A 20,833-nucleotide genomic window follows, 5' to 3' on the forward strand; every position below is an offset into this window, starting at 1 on the left:
GGGTTGATATCATTAACGCACTAGCCTGATAGATCAGCATTCCTTAACTTTACATCTCATGGACAATTTCAATGTTAATAAGGGTTTGGAGGATGTATATGTATACTTGGATAATCAATACAGTAATAAATACAAATTATATATGTATCAAAAGGAATTAATTGTGTGAGCTGCCATCACTTGATATTTAAGGGCCACAATTTTAATACCATTGGTATCTAGTAAAGAGAACATTTTGTTAAGTAAGGATAAAGTAAATTCTGAAGGGTATTTTTTATTTGCTTTATTTGATTTACAGATTGAAAACATTTGAGTTCTGTCTTTTTGTTTACTTCTGTTAGAGAACTGCCTGAACGAGGAGCAGATCTGGAGCTCTACCATGTCCAGAAGCTGGCTGACTCCTCGCAGCCCAGAAGTGCCAAAAACCAATGATTCCTGCCACACGTTGGACACGTGCAAGGAACCAGTGCCACATGATGGTGAATTTAAAGGCCTTGTACCGCAGACAGCACAGACTGACTCATCAAGCAAAAGATATGAGAGAAATTCAAGAAGCCGTGGTGCTCAGCTTTTTGTCCGTTGTGAGTGTGGTAAAAGCTTCTCACGGAATAGTGTCAACACTAGCGAGCAACACTTTACCTGTACAGACTGTGGGAAAAGTTTTTCACTGAAGGGGAAACTCCTTCCACACCAGAAGAATCACAAAGCGGAGAAACGTTTTAATTGTACAGAGTGTGTGAAAAGCTTTTTACGGAAGAGCCAGCTACTCAAGCACCACCCAGTTCACACAGGTGTGAAACCTTTCACATGTACAGTGTGTGGCAAAAGCTTTTCACAGAAGAGGTGTCTCCTCAGGCACCACAATATTCACACAGGCGAGAAACAATTCACATGTACAGAGTGTGGGAAAAACTTTTCATCGAAGAGTAGCCTCCTCATCCACCAAAAGATTCACACAGGTGAGAAACCTTTCACATGTACAGAGTGTGGGAAACGCTTTTTATGTAAAAAAAAGCTCCTTGACCACCACAGGTATCACACAGGCGAGAAACCTTTCTCATGTATAGTTTGTGGGAAAAGCTTTTCATGGAAGAGTAGCCTCCTCATCCACCACAAGATTCACACAGGTGAGAAACCTTTCATATGTACAGTGTGTGGGAAAAGCTTTTTATGTAAAAGCCAGCTCCTCCGCCACCACAGGACTCACACAGGCGAGAAACCTTTCACATGTACAGAGTGTGGGGAAAGCTTTTCATGGAAGTTCCAGCTCCTCGAGCACCATAAGATTCACACCGGCGAGAAACCTTTCACATGTTCAGAGTGTGGGAAACAATTTTTTAAAAAGTACCACCTCCTCAGACACGAGAGGATTCACACACGGGAGAAATCTTTCACATGTACAGAATGTGGGGAAAGCTTTTCATTGAAGAGGAGCCTCCTCAGCCACTACAAGAATCACACATGCAAGAAACCTTTCACATGTACAGAGTGTGGGAAAAGTTATATATGTAAAAGCCAGCTCCTCAGCCACCACAAGATTCACACAGACGAGAACCCTTTCACATGTACAGAGTGTGGGAAAAGCTTTTCATGGAAGTTCCAGCTCCTCGAGCACCACAAGATTCACACAGGCGAGAAACCTTTCACATGTACAGAGTGTGGGAAAAGCTTTTCACGGAAGAGTGTCCTCCTCGTCCACTACAAGTCTCACATAGGTGAGAAACCTTTCACATGTGTAGAGTGTGGGAAATGCTTTTCATGTAAGCGTAGCCTCTTCAACCACCACAAGATTCACACAGGTGAGAAACCTTTCACATGTACAGAGTGTGGGAAACAATTCATTAAAAAGTCCCACCTCCTCAGGCACGAGAGGATTCACACTGGGGAGAAACCTTTCACATGTACAGAGTGTGGGAAAAGCTTTTCACAGAAGAGGACCCTCCTCAGCCACTACAAGAATCACACGGGCGATAAACCTTTCACATGTCCATCCCCGCTGATGAGCTGTGCTCCTACATCAATTGGCTTTTCACAATCATCGACCCAGTCTTAGAGGCGAGGGAACTGGAAATGGACCAGCCCCACAGATCCTTGGGCCCCAGATCTGAAGATCCTAAGAGATGCAAGAATGTAATTGTCAAAATGCATCATTATACTACTAAGGACAGACTTATCAACCGCTGCAGAAAAAAAGGGGACATCTCCTTTGAGAACAACACTTTGCACATTTTCAATGATCTTTCTAGAGTCACTGTAGCTAGAAGGCGAGATCTGAAGCTGCTGACTTCCCTCTTGAGAGAGAAGGGAGTCAAATATCGATGGGGCTTTCCATTAAAATTAATGTTTTTCAAAAATGGAAAACAGATTGTCTTGTGGTATCCTTAAGAAAGTCAAACAATCCTGCATGCCCTTGGAATCTCACCTTCGGAAAGGCTCAAGCCCAACTTAAATTGGAGAGGCCCGGACAACTCTGACCCCTTCCACGCACATCGGAGAGATTTGGCCTCTTAAAAAACAGAATCATCAGCGACCTACAACTAAGGATTAAAATGAACGAGAGCTATCTTCTTGTCGGTGACTGAAGCCACAATATGTGAGCCTTCAATGCAGTTTGAAAAGTTGCAGACAGGGCTCTGGAGCCTTCACCTTCATCTACAAATTTCCTGCCCATTCTTGTTATGTAATTTTTTGAGCGCCCTGAGGCCTAGATGGTCTTGCCCCCTCCTCCGTTCCTATATCCTATATCTCCCCCTCGTCTCGGCCTTTGTGGAACTGGCTTATTAGCTCTGTTCTCATCATCTCGGCTGAGGTCCCCACACCGGACACTGAGGGGGGTTGATGCAGGGGCCGACACGGGGCTGTTTATTTTCCGGCCCCCGACAAGCATCTTATCCGATCTGCTGCACTCGACTGGCCCAGACACTTCTAACTTGAGCATGGGTCAGCGAATCAGCCGAGAGCACACACAATTAGGTTTGAATTGCCAGGGGTTCACGATTGCTGAGCATCGGAAGGCAGTTTCTGATAATTGGTTCTAGAGGGAAGTTAAGTTACTGGGCTTCTCTGATGTATAGTCCCTACCCGCGGCCTGACCCACATTGCCCTGATAAGGGCTCTGGCCCACACGGTTGACATCATATTACTTCTGGCGCAGTTCTTGGCTGACCTTATTTGGAGATGACTCATGGTTTATATTTGGTAATTTGCTTGGAGTTGCTGGGCAGGGTGCAGACCTTAAAGACTGCTCACCATTAAGATAACCTACTCTGATGGTCAAGGTCTGACTCTAAGTTTCACAAAATTAGTTCCAACTGAAAAGATGACTTAATGAGGACATAGAAGTGTTATGTTATGGAGTCAAGAAATTACCATTATATCTGTTTGAAAAGTGAATTAATTTATCTATTTAAAGAGTTTAAAAGTTTGTAATATAATACCTTGGGTGTAGGTTAGTATGTTTTGGTTAGTTGTATATTTGGACATGTAATGAGGTGGGATTATCACGCCAAAATATTCCGGCTCAGGTGATGGTTGAACGCCACTGCACGCAGGGAGCGATAATATCAGTTAGAAAAGTTAAAATATGTATAAAAATAAGCTACTGTAGGACTGAGTCCCTGGGGGTCTCCTGGGTTTGAGGGGATACATCCTTGACCCCGCTACACACTCTGCTACTAAGATTCCCGACCCGGTTGGTTGGAGAGGGCCCTCTATTAATTATTTAGAAGTAATGGGGGTATATATTGATGCGCACGGACGCGCAGGACATTGCAATACAGTGAAACGCTAAACGAAATCCAATCAAGTTACAAGTCACCATTTAACATTTGATTAGAGTTCAGATAAGGCTAAAATCGGGAGCAACCTTTTGGTCCGGGAAGCACAGCCTGGGTCTCACTGGTTGCTAGTCTTCCAGGGTCCTCCACCCGCTTCGAGGGAGGGGATCCTCCTCCAGAGTATTTAGAATAAGCGGAGGTATTTGCGCAGTTCGGCTGTGCACAAACATAGCCTGAAATTGCAAAGTTGTGTTGAAGCATTCTGGGTGGATTTGTTATAAACTGTTGAGGATAATGTTGTAACTTGGCAGCCCCCCTGGATATCTCTCCCCACTTGACCCCCGCTCCCCCTTTCATTCAGAGGACATAACAATAACAAGGTTTACACCACATTGCGGAACATTACCAGCCAAAATATATATATATGTGTGTTCGACAAATCACCCAAAAATCTACTAGCCCAACCAAAAAATCTACTCGCCCCTAGTCCCGCCCCCAACCCCGCTTTAAAATAAAACACATTTAATAAATTCCTAGTCAGAACAACATTCATTTTTGACATAAATGTATTTATTGTATTACATTATACTACAATTAGTCGTGTAAATGCCGGATCTTACCTGATCCGCAGTCCCTCAATGTCCAGGTACCCTCATTCCCGCAATGTTATACATTGGAGGGGAGCTGTTCCCTACCTTTCTTCTGGGTTAGGGGGGTTCCGATGTCTTCACACAGAGAGAGGGGGTGAGAGAGAGGGGGTGAGAGAGAGGGGGTGAGAGAGAAGGGGGTGAGAGAGAAGGGGGTGAGAGAGAGGGGGAGAGAGTGAGGGGGGTGAGAGGGAGAGGAGGGGTGAGAGGGAGAGAGGGGGTGAGAGGGAGAGGGGGGTAGAGAGGGAGAGGGGGGTAGAGAGGGAGAGGGGGTTAGAGAGGGAGAGGGGGGTTGAGAGGGTGAGGAGGTGGGGGGTGACGGGGTGGGTTGTGATGGGGTGGGATGATGGGGTTGGGAGGGTGATGGGGTGGGGGGATGATGGGGGGGTGATTGGGGGGGGGGGGTGATGTGACACTTCTGGTATCCTACACACACACACACACACTCTCCCATGCACACACACACACTCTCTCTCCCCCCCCCCTACACACACACACACACACACTCTCCCCCTCCCCCCTCTACACACCTTGGGATCGCTGTGGTCTCCCCCGGAGAGCGCCATATCCCACGGAGAGAGGGAGAAGAGGCGGGGGGCAGGCTGGGTGTCGCCCTTGGCGGCTGTCGCTGCGGGTTACTGCCGGGACATGGGGGCGGTGGCAGCAGCCTCAGCTCAGTGGCCGGGAGAGATTGGGGTGAGTGGGGGGGGTCACGGAGGCCGGGAGAGATTGGGGTGAGGGGGGGGTCACGGAGGCCGGGAGAGATTGGGGTGAGGAAGTGGGTGGCGGGTGGCCCGATGCGAGGGGGGGCGGATGGCCCGATGCGAGAGGGGGCGGATGGCCCGATGCGAGGGGGGGTCGGATGGCCCGATGCGAGGGGGGGGCGTATGGCCCGATGCGAGGGGGGGCGTATGGCCCGATGCGAGGGGGGGCGTATGGCCCGATGCGAGGGGGGGCGGATGGCCCGATGGGAGGGGGGGGCGGATGGCCCGATGGGAGGTGGGGGCGAATGGCCCGATGGGAGGGGGGGCGACAGATGGCCCTGCAGGGGCCTGAGGCAGACAGGCGTGGAAGGGGCTGGCTGCCGGAAGGGGGAGGAGTGGAAGCGCTGAGGAGGGAAAGTTGCTGAGGGAGCCGGAGGCGGGGTAATCTCCTCCAACAACATGAACCCGCCTCCGGCTTTTTTTTTTTTTTCTCCAGCGCGAGCGTGGGAAAAACAGCAGCGCGAGCGGGGGAAATTTAAAAAACACACGTGTGCTGCTTGGGCCAATATTTACTCGCCCGGAGGTTAAATCCACAAGCCCCGGGCGTGTAAATGTATATAATTGTCGAACACTGTATGTGTGTGTGTGTGTGTGTGTGTGTGTGTGTGTGTGTGTGTGTGTGTGTGTGTGTGTGTTAAGGCGGAGGCCTAGAGTGACCATTTGGGCCTGGGGAACATGTTCCTGATCTCACTGGACACTAAGCACTACAGTCTCCCACCCAGCTGGGGGGAGAGGATCCTCGTCTACAATATTTAGACGATGTTGAGGTAACTGTGAAGGATTGTTGTGCACGGAGGATTACGGCAATACAGTAGTCACAGGAGACCAGGCCAGTTACACCTTTTTATCCGGATCATTCATTGAGCAAAACAACATAATGAAATACATTTGTAGTTTATTCCCTTGCAATAGGCATACACGAGGAAAAAAAGTGTTACAGTGGCGCTTAAATCTATAAGGTGATGGTGCCTAAATAGTGCACTTAATATAATACAATGGTGATATGTGAATAATACAATATAAAGTAGATTGTTTTTCTCAATCCAGAAAATGTAACCGATGTCCAGGATATTGGGGAGCGCAGTGGTGTGTGTACATGAAAGAAATAAACACAGGCCAGTAGTGCAGATATGTTTGTCAATTCGTTAATCTTCAATAGGTTATTTCAATAGACCCAAAGAAATTTGTACTTACAAATTTCTTCTTAAAGATGTACACGTAAAGGTATCTTTGCTTTTCCACAGCAGCTTATATACACAAAAAATGTGCACATGCATGGGAACCTTTTAAAAGGATAAAGCACAAAAACTGGACATAGCGTAGACTGTTTAAAACTATCTTTAAAATATCAAAAGTAGAAATACACTCACATTTTGTAAGTCATAAACAAGCATTTAGAATCATATGATTCGCACCAACAGCTTCCAGTTTCCACGGTCTGTGTGGTGTAGGTTTGCCGTCTTCACATACCCGGATCGGACCCTCAGGTGGGGCTGGAGGTCAAGAGGCAGATAAACAGATTCCTCTGCGTGATTCTCCTTCCTGCGTCACAGGTCCCCCTCGCGTCACGGATCCGGATCCCCGGCTGATATTGGAGGCAAAGTGGTAGGCAGACTGGTGAAAAAGAAAGAAAAAGGTGATGTATAGTAGCGCTAATGGGAAATAGACAATATGCCCTGCTTAAAGGGTGAGCCCTAGTGGTAAAAAAGGCAGCCCGATGATAAACTGATGGTACAATCAGAATGAACAGCATAAAAAAAAAAAGAGAGATACCGGCACCTAATGAGTCCAAGTGATGGAATCCTGGATGTCCAGTAGAAATAGTTCAAGTCCCAAGATGATCAACAGTCTCTTAATCTTTGGGTGATCAGATAGGACTTCGTTCATGGGAAGTAGAACATGAAATGAAAAAAGAGATATTTAGTGCAACACAGCTAAAACAAATTATACAGACATAAATTTGCAAACTGGCTGACAATAGTGACAAGACAAACAGACACACCAAGACAGATAACACAAAGCAAAGCTAATGATAAAAGTTAATTTAATAAAACTAGATAAGTAAAATTGTTGGACAAAAATCTGGAACGCCGCTCCGGTCGGTTAAAACCTGAATAACACTCACAGGACGGCAGATGGTATATAGCAGTGACCTGGTGTGGGCTGTTTTCCACTTGTAGAGGGTCCGCAGAGTGTCCTGGACACTTAGTGTTATCTGTCTTGGTGTGTCTGTTTGTCTTGTCACTATTGTCAGCCAGTTTGCAAATCTATGTCTGTATAATTTGTTTTAGCTGTGTTGCACTAAATATCTCTTTTCTCATTTCATGTTCTACTTCCCATGAACGAAGTCCTATCTGATCACCCAAAGATTAAGAGACTGTTGATCATCTTGGGACTTGAACTATTTCTACTGGACATCCAGGATTCCATCACTTGGACTCATTAGGCGCCGGTATCTCTTTTTTTTTTTTAGGCAGACTGGTGACCCGAAGTGTGTCCTTCTGCTACCTATTTGTTGGTTGCACTCAACGCGTTTCACATATTCAAGGTTTCATCAGGAGTGTATTTCCATATGGTAGTGTAGTTTAAATACCCCAACACAGGTGTTCATTGGATGTCGTACAACCGATGAATGAGCACCTTACTTGAACACCCAATAGTACGTGGTGACTGATTGTGGATTTGAGCATACAATATGCTAATGCTAATCACAATATATAACACACAATATGCTATCTATCACAAATTTATACAAATACATGAAAAGTTAAAATTCAATGCTATAATTGCAAAGATCCCAAAATTATATCATTGCAATTATTATTCTAAAACATCACTAAAATCGCTAAAAATAGAGACACTAACTTTGCAATCCACATATGGATAATAGTGCATTTGCCCATTTAAAATAAATAAATCTTGCACTCACCCTTGCCAGGCTGCCACGATGAAGGCCGTCCTCATCCTCACCCCGTCCATGCTTTCCGGTGCTACAAAAAATACACAAGAATAAAAAGAGATAATATAATGTCCCCTAACCACTTAATTACCTTAGCGTTTGGTAACCGCTACAATAATTAAGCCACCCGGGAGGCCTAACTACCCTCCTCCACTACCCACCCGTGAGGCCTAACCACCCTCCCCCACTACCCACCCGGGAAGTATAACCACCCTCCCTTGGGGACAATACCCCCTTCCCCCACTTCCCACAATAAAAAAAACTACACAGAACTGCTCCACTACCCATTTCCTAGGCACCACAATAAACATTACCATATTTTTTTATTTTTTTTAATTTTTTTTTATTAGGCAATCATATTTTTACAGAGTGTTGACAATACAGTAATGCAGAGTATGGGCCTAATACATCTTTTTTCTTTTTTTAACTGAAGGGAAAGAAGAAAGGCTCAACGTCCCCCCTGGCCTTAGTTGGTCCATCGGGGCGGCGTGAGTGTAGAAACAGAAAAAGGGGAGGGGGGGGGGGAAGGGGTACGACCAAGACAGGTCTTACTCTCCTACTCCTTGTCGGCTCTTGGCTGTGTCGTGGCATTTTATCTACTTCTGGGTTATTATGGGTGAGTTCGACGTAAAAGAGTCATATGGGTTTCCCATGGGTCCCAGATTTTATTAAATGTGAAGGAAGACCTTTTCAGGAAGGCTGACAGTCTTTCCATGTCCTTTACTGTTTGTACTCTTTGTATTATTATTTGTTTTGAGGGAGGAGACACCTTCTTCCAGGCCGCAGCCACCGCACATCTAGCCGCCGTTAGGATGAAGGAGACTAATTTTCTCGTTGGCCGGTCCAGGTAGTCTAAGGGCCTGGCCAACAAGTAGGTCAGCGGGTCAATAGGTATTGTGAGGTCTGTGACCTCCTCTATTAGTTTTTGTGTTGTTTCCCAGAATTTCTGATTTTCCGGACATGACCACCATATGTGGGCCATGTCCCCCTTTTGACCGCAGCCTCTCCAACATAGGTCGGATGCCAGTGGGTAGATTTGATTTATTCTAACTGGAGTAAGATACCAGCGGAACAGTATTTTATATATATTTTCTTTGATTGTGGTACATATGGAAGTTCCTGGAGCATTTTCCCAAATACTTTCCCAGTCCTCTCGGTCTATAACTATATCCAATTCTGCAGCCCAATGCTGCATATAATCATGAGTGGGGGGGTCTGTGGCCCTTTCCAGTTCTATACAAATTTGTGTTATTAGACCTCGTTGGTGGCCTGCTTCTCTGCATAGCCGCTCAAACCCTGTGAGAGGGGGAAATTCCAACGTTGGGGACAATGTTTGGATAAAGTGCCGAATTTGTAGGTACTTAAAAACATTTAATCCTACCATTTCATATCTGGTTTGAAGATTTTGATAGCTCAGGAACTTCCCAAAGCTCAGGAGGTCGGCTACCGCCCTGATGTTTTTGGTTTTGAATTGGTCGAATTGCCTGGGCTCACATCCAGGAGGAAATTTTGGATTTTCGTGAATTTGTATTAGTTGAGATTGGGGTGTGGTGAGCTTAAATTTGAGTTTGCATTTCGCCCAGGTCTCCCAGGTGTGTCTCATCGGGCCTAATTTGAATTTGCTATTCTGCATGTCCTCTCTACTCAGTGACCAAAGGCAGGCCGGCAGTGAAGGCGTCCCGGCATATTGTGTCTCTATGTCTAGCCAGCCATATTGGTGTGGGCTCGCGTTCCAGACTACCACCTGTCGCAATTGGGCGGCTAGGTAGTACTTTGTGATGTCCGGGACACCCATTCCTCCTCTCCTCCTTGGAGCCAGGAGGACTGTTCTCGGGACTCTGGGTTTTTTACCCTGCCAAATGAATTGGAAGATTATTTTTTGGATGTTTTTCAATTCTGAGCCAGGGATGTGGACCGGGAGGGTCTGGAAATAGTATAACAATCTAGGGAGAATATTCATTTTAACTGAGATCATCCTCCCGATCCATGATATTTGGTATCCTCCCCATTTCCCTAGGTCTTGCTTTATTTTTTGGAACAACGCCGGATAGTTATGCTGGTACAATGTTTGGTAGGTCCTCGATATCTTGACTCCCAAATATTTGATACAAGAGGAGCTCCAACGGTAGTTAAAATTTAGTTTGAGGAGTTGCACCTCTGGCTCTGGCAGGCTTAGATTCAGGGCTTCTGACTTATCAGTATTTATTTTATATCCCGAGATTTTTCCAAAGTCTCGGAGTTCTTTTTGTAGTTGGGGAGGGAGATTTGAGGATTGGTAAGGGTTAGGATGACATCGTCTGCGAATAGGGATATTTTGTGCTGCCTGTCTCCAATTTCTATTCCCTGGATGTCTCTATTGAGTCTTATAGCCGAGGCCAGTGGCTCTATTGTAAGTGCAAAAAGGAGAGGAGATAGGGGGCATCCCTGTCGAGTTCCGTTGGTAATCTCGAATCTCTGGTTATTGCCCCCTGGTAATTTTATTGTTGCTGACGGGTTTTGATATAATCTACGGACCCCCTCTAGATATGCGTCTTTGAAGCCAAATTTTCGCATAGTTTGGTCCAGGAATTGCCAGTTTATTCTATCGAACGCCTTCTCTGCGTCCAGGCTTAACAGTAGTGCTTTGGTCCCTGTGAGGTGGACATGATCGATAATATCGATTATCTTCCGAGTATTGTCTGAGGCTTGTCTGCCTGCGACAAATCCTACTTGGTCTATGTTGATTAATCTCGGTAAGATGGGGTTCAATCGATTTGCTAATATTTTACTATACAATTTGAGATCAGTTGAGTAGGGAGATTGGGCGATAGCTTCCACATTGCATCGGGTCTCTACCTTCCTTATGTATTATAGCTAGATTGGCGAGAGACATTGATTGAGGGATTTGGTTCCCTTCCATAAAGTGGTTAAAGGTGTTTAGGAGATGCGTGGAAAGAATGGGCAAGAACCTTTTGTAATAGACGTTGGTGAACCCGTCAGGGCCAGGAGACTTTGTGACCTTCAGCGTTTTGACCGCCTCTTCCAGTTCCTCTTTTGTAATCTTGGAATTGAGGACTGTGTTTTCCTCCTCTGTTAGTGTGGGGAGGTGGCATTTGTCTAGATATTGCTTAATGAGTTCTGGAGCTATTGGCTCCGGTCGCCCATTTTTGGATCTTAAGTTATAAAGAGCGGTATAATAATTTGTAAATTCTGTTGCGATTTTGTTATCGCTATACTGAATCTCACCAGACCTACTCTTGATCGCCGTTATTTGTGATCTTTTTTGTACCCCTCTTAATTTGCTGGCCAAGAGCCTGTCGGCCTTGTTACCCTTATCATAGTATTGTTGATTGGTCCATTTGAGGGCCTTTTCAACATCCTCCAGCTGAGTTTGCTTAAGTTTTGCTCTGGCTGTTAATAAAGTTTTGTATAGTTTTTTCGAGGGGTTGGTTTTGTGGGCCTGTTCTATTGTTTTAATATTGTCCGTTAGTTCCTTGATTAGGGTTTGGCGGGCTTTTTTCCTGTGGGATCCGATGGAAATGAATTTCCCTCTGATAGCTGCCTTATGGGCTTCCCACAGGATTGCTGGAGAGGAGACTGTTCCTGTGTTGAGAAGGAAATAGTCCTTAAGTGAGGTTCTTATTTCCCTCTCTATTTCGGGATGGTTTAATAGGGAATCGTTCAGTCTCCAAGAGTAATTTGTTGTTTTCTCAAAGGGTATTGAGAGCGTCAGGGTGATTGGGGCATGGTCGGACCACGTGATTGAGCCAATGTCTGATTCAATGGTTGCCGCCATCACGTTTTTGGTGACCAAGAAGTAGTCAATCCGGGAGTAGGTCTGGTGGGGTGCTGAGTAAAAGGTGTAGTCTCGCTGGCCCTGATGTTGGGATCTCCAAGTATCTACTAGGGAGAACTCGCTTAGGATATCCCTGAACCTTTTCCCTGTGATTTGGGAGTGGGTTGTACGGGGGGGACCCTTTGTAGTTGATCTGTCCTCGGTGGGATTTAAGACCATGTTTAGGTCTCCTCCCACTATCATCGACGACAGATATCCTGGGTCAACGCCCTCGAGAACTGATTGTAAGAATTCCGTTTGGTTCTCGTTTGGTGCGTATACATTGATCAGAGCAATAGCCGAGCCCGCTAAAGAGCCATATACCACTAGGAATCTACCCTCTGGGTCCTCTGTCGTTTTGGTATGATTAAATGGGGTGCCCTGCCTGATTAGGACAGCTACACCCCTCTTCTTACTACTAAATGATGCAAAAAAGCATGTTGGGAACACTTTTTTGAATAAATTTGGGGGGTCTTGTGATGTGAAGTGGGTCTCCTGCAGGAATATGATGTCTCCTCCTGATTTTTTTAAGTCCTGTAAGGCTAGTCTGCGCTTTCTATTATTTTGTAACCCTTTGACGTTCAATGACCGAACCTTAATGGGGGCCGTGGTCGTCATTGTGGGTTGTTTGTTTTTTGCTGTGTGGGGTCTTGGGACCTCCTCCTTCCCACTGGGAGGGGTCTTGCATGTGGTTGTTGGGGGTTTGTCGTAGTTAGTTTTTTGTTTTCCCTAGGGGCGGGGTGGGGGCTCTTTAGACTTCGTTTGGAGGGTGGGCAAGGCCTGTCAAGGAGGGGGGAGGGGAGGGGGGGGGGAGGGGGATAGATCTGCTGGGACAGAGCCAGCAGATAAAGAAGAGATAGAATTTGGGCCCTATCGGGTCCCAACATGTTGCTGCCAGGTCTCAATGTGACCGGCATTTTGTGCAATACGTGCCCTACTGGGGTGGGTCCGGTGCAACAGTGGCTTGTGCGCAGCAGGGAGGTCCGGACCTTTTGTTGCTGACGTGATGCGCCTTGCCCCTCTCAACCCTTTTGTTCTAATTCTACGATCTATCCTATAAAACTTTGAGCGGGGACAGGGTTGATAGGGGAGGGAGGGGGGGGGGAGTGGAAAAGTCCTCAGGGGGACTAAAGACGTGTGGGAGGGATGGGTAAACTTTGTTCAGGAACCTTGTGACATTGGTCCTCAATGTTGGGCTCTGAAATAAACAACCATACTGAACCATTTCAATACCCTTGGGTATCTTAAACACTGTAACAACCATTAATGTATAAAATTTTCATTTCCCTATCATGCAGTGACGAGCTATTTTGTTCCTGCGAGCTCGCAGGACGGGGCCCTCGCCAGGGGCACTCGGTCAGTGTCGCCCTTGGGCGTTAGGTAGAGCAGGCTTTCTTGCCTCCCTCTTTAAGCTCTGTTGCCAACCCTCGTGTTTCCTTCTCGGAGTGCTTAGGCTACCTTGTGAGTCGCGTGCGGTGGGGTGGGGGGAGGGCGGGCTCGGGGAAGGGGGGAGGGAGGGGGGCAGGGGAGGTGGGAGGGAGGGAGGGGGGGAGGTGGTGGGAGGGAGGGGAGGGACAGAATGGTGAGGGAGGGTGGGCAGTGGAGGGAGGAGGGGAGGGGGAAATGGGGAGGAGAGGTGGGTAGGGGGGGGGGGGGAACGGCAATGGGGAGGGGGGAGGGGAAGTGGGGAGGGACGGGGGGAGGTCGCGCGCCACCCGTGCGGGTCAAATAGGGACGCTCCCTTCTGTTCGGTTTCATGCTCCGCCTTGGAGGCTTCTCATTGTTCACTCTCTATTGCCCCCCCAGGGGTCGTATCTATTACCCATCTCCTTCTCTGTCAACCTTGTGACCTCCTAGGTGGACACTCTATCGATGGCTTGATGTGGCTTGGGCCCTCTGGTTAGGTCGTGTTGTTTTCTTATAGGCCTTTCGTCAGGACAGGCTGGAGAAGTAGGTGAGGTGGTAAGGGGGGCCTCGGGCGGAAGGGGGAGGGAGGGTGGGGGGGGGGAGGAGAAGGGGAAGGGTGGGGGGGGAGGGAGGAGAAGGGGAAGGGTGGGGCAGGGAGGGGGGGGGAGGAGAGGGGGGGCAGGGGGTGGGGTAGGGGGGGGGAAGGGGAGGGGATTCTTTTCTCGCTGCTTTTTGGGGGCCGCGTCCCCTCTCTTAGGCTTTTGTGTCGCATGTTTACAACATTGTGTATAATCTGGACTTCGATTCAGGCCAGCTCGAGGGAGGAGTTGGTAATTGGCAGAGGTACATGCATCTTCTTCAGGTAAGGGGGGGGTGGGGGGGGAGGTGCCGGGGGGAAGGGGGGGGGGGAGGAGGGGGGAGAGGGGAGGGGGGTGGGGAGTAGGGGAGAGGGGAGGGGGGGGGATAGGTGGGGAGGGGGTGCCTGCATCTTCTTTAATATAGCCTCTCCCTCCTTATACACTGTGAGGTAGGCAGAGCGGTATACATGCTTGTTACATTTTGATAGATCTTCCACATACAGCGAGTATTAACCTGTCATTTTGTGTGCTTTGCCGTAAGGGGTGGGCCCCGCTGCGGCTCCCAGGCCAGCCCCGGCGTCCACCAGCCTAACACCTTAGGTAGGCTCCCTATCGAATATAGTTTCTTATTGGGTATGGGGGAAAAAAAGGGGGGGGGGAGGAGGGGGAGGGAGTAGGGACATGGGGGGGAGCACGGGAACACAAGGGGGGGCTAGCTCCGGTAGCAGTTGTTGTGCTAGACATGTCTGTGCTCTGGTTTAGTGGCAGGTAGGCCGCCAGTGTGATCAGAATAGGCCCTCAGCTCATTGGCCGTGGGGGTCTGTCAAACCATGCCAGGCGCCTGTCTCTTTAAGAGCTCTGGTTTCGGGGCTTGTGGGGCGCTGTACTCACGATTGCGGGGGGGATCAGTTCTCAGTCTCCGCCTTTCGGCCTTTTACCTCCGCGGGCAACAGCTCCGCGGCCTCCGTCCTTAGGCCTCCAGGGACTCCCCCCCCCCCCATGGGCAGGAGGGGGATCCGGGAAGTGGCCAAGTGGGGACGCAACACGGGGGCGGGGACAGGCGCAACCCCCTCCAGCCTCCCCCCCCCCCCCCCCACACGCCCACCGAAACCCCCCCGCCCCGAGGACCGGGCCCGGTAGCTGATCCGGGGAGCCGGGGGGATCCCGGCTGCGTCGGCGGCCATCTTTCATCTGCCTCTCCTCTGTTGCTCCCCCAGGAGCCGATGGATCCTTCCAAAGATGGCCGCACAGCTTGCTTCAAGGGCGTTTGGTGCTTTGGGGTCGTATGTCCATTCCGTCCGTCTGGCTTCGGGTCTCCGGGGCCTCCGTCGCCCGCACTGCAGGGTAGGGTCTGATTAGGGCTGAACTTACAACTGGGAACAAGGGAACAAAGGTAAGTCCTGAGCTTTTTATCTCTGCTGCAGCCGTTGGCCTGCCAGGCGCTGCGATGCTCTCACAGTGGGACCGTCAGCGTCCCTGCTCTGGGTCTCGGATGTGTCTGAGTCCCACGCCGGGGGGGGTCGAGGCCCACAGCTTTGGCTAGGCGAGTCATCTCTGTGGGGTGCCTGATTGTGAGGAACTTCCCGTTTCGGTTCACGATCAGTTTAAACGGGAAGCCCCACTTATATTTAATCCCTTGGTCCCGCATTAGTCTGGTTAGTGGTTGGAGGTCTCGTCGCTTGTCTACCGTTATCTTTGACAGGTCATTATAGACCTGGAGATGGTCGTCCCTGAATGTTATAGGCTCTTTTGCTCTGCTGGCCTGCATGATCTTTTCTTTGACCGTGTACCGGTGGAGACGTGCTATGACGTCTCTTGTCCTGTTTGGGTCGTCTGAACGCGGTCCTAAGGTGCGGTGGGCCCGGTCCATCTCCAGGTCTTTTACTTCCAGATCGGCGCAGAGAGATGTGAACAGGTCAGTGAGATATGCCTGCAGCTGGCCGGGGAGGACAGACTCAGGGATGCCTCTTAGCCTGATATTCTGCCTCCTATCACGATTTTCGTGATCCTCCAGAGTGTCTTTTAGAGTGTTTATCTCCCGTCCCAGCCTGAATATCTCGTTCTCTGCGACCGATTGTGCCTGGTGTGTTTCCCCCATTTTTACTTCCAGAGCGATCGTGCGTTCGGTTAGGCCAGTGATTTCTTGGCGCAGTTCCGTTACCGCTGCTCGCAGATCTCTCTGGATGGACACGTGCAGGCTATCCAGCATGTTTTTCATCATGCCTTGGGTAAGGGTAGCTTCAGGGTTAGGCGAGTCCTCTCCTTGATCGCGATCCTGGGCCTGTGGCCTTGTGCCTCGTGTGTTTGAGGTGCCGGCGCCATCGTGTGATTTGCCGGCCCCCTCAGCATGTTTCTGTGAGGGGGAGAAGAACTTCGTAACCCCTTGTGCGGGTTGCGTTTTTTGTTTGGAACTCATCCCTGCTTGTTCCGGCAGCAGTTACTGGGATTTTGGGGGTCTGGGGGTTGGGGGGAAAGGCGCTTTTAGCTAGGTTTGGTTATCAGGGTCCACGGAGCTCCTGTCTTACACAGCCATTCCTGTTGGCGTCCTGGACACGCCCCCCAAACATTACCATATTTAATAAACAATACATAACCCACCCACCCCCTCTGACCCTCCATGAAAACATGATTTATTATTTTACATACAGGCTTAATACCCAAGGCCTACGATAGTCCCCGGTGGTCCTGATGGGTGTCTGCAGGCCCCAGCATGCACCCCGGGGGGTTTCTGGGGGTCTCAGGGTGGTCACCGCTAGGAGACGTGGGCCTCCAAGTGATCCCCGCTAGGCGCTGTGGGCCCCAATGGGATCTGTGGGTGTCTGGGGGTCCCCAGGTGGTTCCCACGGGGGTCTGCTGGCTCTCGGGTGGTCCCTGCAGGTCTGCGGGGCCCCCACAGTTCTGGGGCCCCTGGTTCTTCACTGCAGTTGTCCCCCAGGGGTCTGCAGGTGGTACCTGTGGGGGTCCTCGAGTAGTGTCCGGGGGTCCTCAGGTGGTCTCCATAGGTCCCCGCAGACCTAAGGTACCAACCCTGTATGTATAAAAAATAAAATATGGCCTACATTTAAATAAATCAATACCACCACCACCACCAAACACACACAGTAATGTGCAAAATAACTTATCCAGATATGGATAATAGATTTGCTCATTATTAAACACACAAACCAGCATAAATAAAGTAAATAAAAACAGTTCTACTTACCACAGCTAATATGAAGGGCGTCCTTGTCAGGATACTGCAGGTCCCTGTCCTCCGTTGCCAGAAAAATACATAGCAAATACATTCTAATGTCCCCATGCCCCTTAATTACCTTATTGGTCAATAGCCACGAAAGTAAATAAGGGGTTAACCCACCCTGCTCAGATACACACCCACGAGGCCTTACCACCCTACCCCCACCCTTCACCCATTCATTTGTACAGTGGCATCATCATGCCCATATATAATATGGGCATGATTAACCAATTTACAAAGAAATGGTTAAGAATTACCAAAACATCACATAGCCACATAAAAAACACAGCACATTGAAAAAGAAAACAAACCACCTAGCCAAATAAATCTATAACAAATACCAATCAAACAATTGAATGGTACAGTGTGTACATGATGCAAATAATCTGTGCATCATGTAATCAGGGGTAGGCAGATTATTGGAGATAAGGAAAAAGCAGAGGTATTAAACAAATTCTTTGCCTCTGTGTTTACCAGGGAAAAATCAAGTTCAATAGTAGTGCCGCAGGAGGAAGCCACAACCTCCATATTAATGAACAATTAGTTAACTGAGGAAGAAGTTCATAAGTGGCTTGAAAAATTAAAGTAAATAAAGCACCTGGCCCTGATGGCATACATCCAAGAGTTCTCAAGGAGTTAAGCTCAGTAATAGTCAAAGCATTATATTTAATATTCAAGGACTCCATTTCCACAGGCTCAGTACCACAAGATTGGCGTAAAGCAGATGTGGTGCCTATATTTAAAAAGGCAGCTAGATCACACCCGGGGAATTACAGACCTGTAAACCTGACTTCAATAGTGGGGAAACTAATTGAAGGTTTAATACGGGATAATATTCAGGAATACCTAATGGAAAACAAAATTATTAGTAATAGTCAGCATGGATTTATGAAGGATAGATCATGCCAAACTAACCTTATTTGTTTCTTTGAGGAGGTAAGTAGGAATTTAGACCAGGATAATGCAGTTGATGTGGACTACTTAGATTTTGCAAAGGATTTTGATACGGTTTCACATGAGGTTGTGTACAAAATTAAGAAAATCGGACTCAGTAATAATATATGCACCTGGATTGAAGGACAGACAACAGAGGGTTGTCATAAATGGAACTTTTTCAGGTTAGGCTAAAGTTGTGAGTGGAGTACCTCAGGGATCGGTACTGGGACCCCTGCTTTTTAACTTGTTTATTATTGACCTTGAGGTTGAGATCGAGAGCAAAGTCTCCATCTTTACTGAGGATACTAAATTGTGTAAGGTAATAGAATCAGAGCAGGATGTAATTTCTCTTCGTAAGGATTGGGAGAGACTGGAAACGTGGGCAGGTAAATGGCAGATGAGGTTTAATACAGATAAATGTAAGGTTATGCATTTGGGATGCAAGAATAAAAAGGCGACTTACAAATTAAATGGAGATATATTGGGGGAATCCTTGACGGAGAAGGATTTAGGAGATCTTGTAGACAGCAGGCTTAGCAATAGTGCCCAAAGTCATGCAGTAGCTGCAAAAGCAAACAAGATCTTATCTTGCATCAAATGGGCAATGGATGGAACTGAAGTAAACATAATTATATCCCTTTACAAAGCATTAGCAAGACCACACCTTGAATATGGAGTACAATTTTAGGCACCAATCCTAAGAAAATACATTATGGAACTAGAGAGAGTGCATAGAAGAGCCACCAAATTAATTAAGGGGATGGACAATCTATCTTATGAGGAGAGGCTAGCTAAATTAGATTTATTTACATTAGAAAAGAGGCATCCAAGAGGGGATATGATAACTATATACAAATATATTCGGGGACAATACAAGGAGCTTTCAAAAGAACTATTCATCCCAAGGGCATTACTAAGGACTCGGGCCATCCCTTAAGGTTGGAGGAAAGGAGATTTTACCAGCAACAAAGGAAAGGGTTCTTTACAGTAAGGGCAGTTAAAATGTGGAATTCATTACCCATGTAGACTGTGATGGCAGATACAATAGATTTGTTCAAAAAAAGTTTGGACATCTTTTTAGATAGGAAAGGTATACAGGGATATACCAAATAAGTATACATGGGAAGGATGTTGATCCAGGGATTCATCCGATTGCCAATTCTTGGAGTCAGGAAGGAATTTATTTTTCCCCTTATGAGATATCAGTGGATGATATGTCACTGGGGTTTTTTGTTTGCCTTCCCCTGGATCAATAAGTAAGTATATATATAGGTTAAAGTATCTGTTGTCTAAATTTAGCATAGGTTGAACTTGATGGACGTACGTCTTTTTCAACCTCATCTACTATGTAACTATGTAACTAAATGGAAGAGGAACTGATCCAATATTTTGAAATAAATAACACCCCAGAGATTTCCCCTTTAACCTTTGGGAGGCCCATAAGTCTGATTAGAGGTAAGCTGATTGCTCTGGCTTCTCTAAAAAAGAAGGAAAAAACTAAACAAATTGAAAACCTAACACAAAAATTATCAGAACTAGAAACTATCCATAAAACAAATCCCTCCCAGAAAAACTACAGACAAATAATTTCAGTTAGAGGCCAACGAAATATTTTGTTAGTGACAAACGCAGAAAGAGCTATAAGATGGACTCAACAGAAATATTACGAAAAAAACAATAAGGCAGAGAGAATGCTGGCAGGTACGCTAAAGCAAAAACAAGTTAAAGCTAAATTCCATAATATTTACACCAAAAATGGTTTGGTACAGTATCTCAAAGTCCAAAGTTATAATTGATGCTTTTAAAGAATATTATATATCTCTTTACAATCTGCCTGGCCCAGTAGGAGACTCGACTAAAAGCGAAAAAGATTCAGAACATTGTAACAGAATGCCGACTCCCCACATTGGAGCCACATGATATAATATATCTTGAAAAAACTATAGAGCCCCCTGAAATTTTGGAGGCTATCAAATCTTAGAAAAATGGGAAGGCCCCTGGTCCGGATAGATTTTCAAATCTTTACTACAATAAATTTTCCACAATACTTCTCCCATACTTTAACCAATATATTTAATGAGATGCTTCTAGGCCTCTCCCCTCACCCAGAGATATGCTACGAGCAACCATAGCTGTAATACCAAAAGATGGAAAAGACCCGCTGATGTGCTCTAGCTACAGACCTATCCTCTGTTAAACACAGATCTAAAATTATACGCAAACATTTTAGCCACTAGACTAAACAGTATTCTTCCAAGATTGATCCATCCGGATCAGGTTGGTTTTGTTTTGGGCAGGCAATCCCTTGACAACACAAGGAGGACGGTGAATTTAATACACGTTGCAAAACAAACCACACGCCCATCTTTATTACTTTCATTAGACGCAGAAAAAGCGTTTGATAGACTGGATTGGCAGTTTATGAAGGCCACGCTCTCACAAATGGGATTCACTCCCAACATTTTAAACAGCATAAACACGCTATACTCTGTCCCAACGGCCATAGTAAAAACAAATAACTCCTCGTCTGACCCTTTTCCAATATGAAATGGAACCAGACAGGGGTATCCGCTGTCCCCCTTGTTGTTTGCTTTGGCCATAGAAGCATTAGCCTGCCAGATATGAATGAACCCCAATATCACGGGTATTCCTGTTGGAAAGGAGGAATTCAAGATACTGTAGCTCTTTTTGCGTATGACATACTATTGACTCTTTCA

The 20,833-nt window shown here is 47.1% G+C and overlaps 1 protein-coding gene across 3 annotated transcripts in view; it reads left to right on the plus strand.

Annotated features, from left to right (window-relative positions):
• The window catches only part of LOC142492500 (uncharacterized), a 40,302-nt gene extending 35,799 nt beyond the window's left edge, over positions 1-4,503 (plus strand). For all 3 annotated transcript variants that reach the window (XM_075595183.1, XM_075595182.1, XM_075595181.1), the window contains one exon: positions 342-4,503. In XM_075595183.1, coding sequence (XP_075451298.1) covers positions 342-2,053 — 1,712 coding nt within the window. In that variant the 3' untranslated portion in view covers positions 2,054-4,503. The remainder of the gene's footprint in view (positions 1-341) is intronic.
• The last annotated feature ends 16,330 nt before the right edge of the window (positions 4,504-20,833 follow it).

Source organism: Ascaphus truei, chromosome 4 (assembly GCF_040206685.1).
Source record: "Ascaphus truei isolate aAscTru1 chromosome 4, aAscTru1.hap1, whole genome shotgun sequence".
NCBI classification, from domain to species: Eukaryota; Metazoa; Chordata; class Amphibia; order Anura; family Ascaphidae; genus Ascaphus; species Ascaphus truei.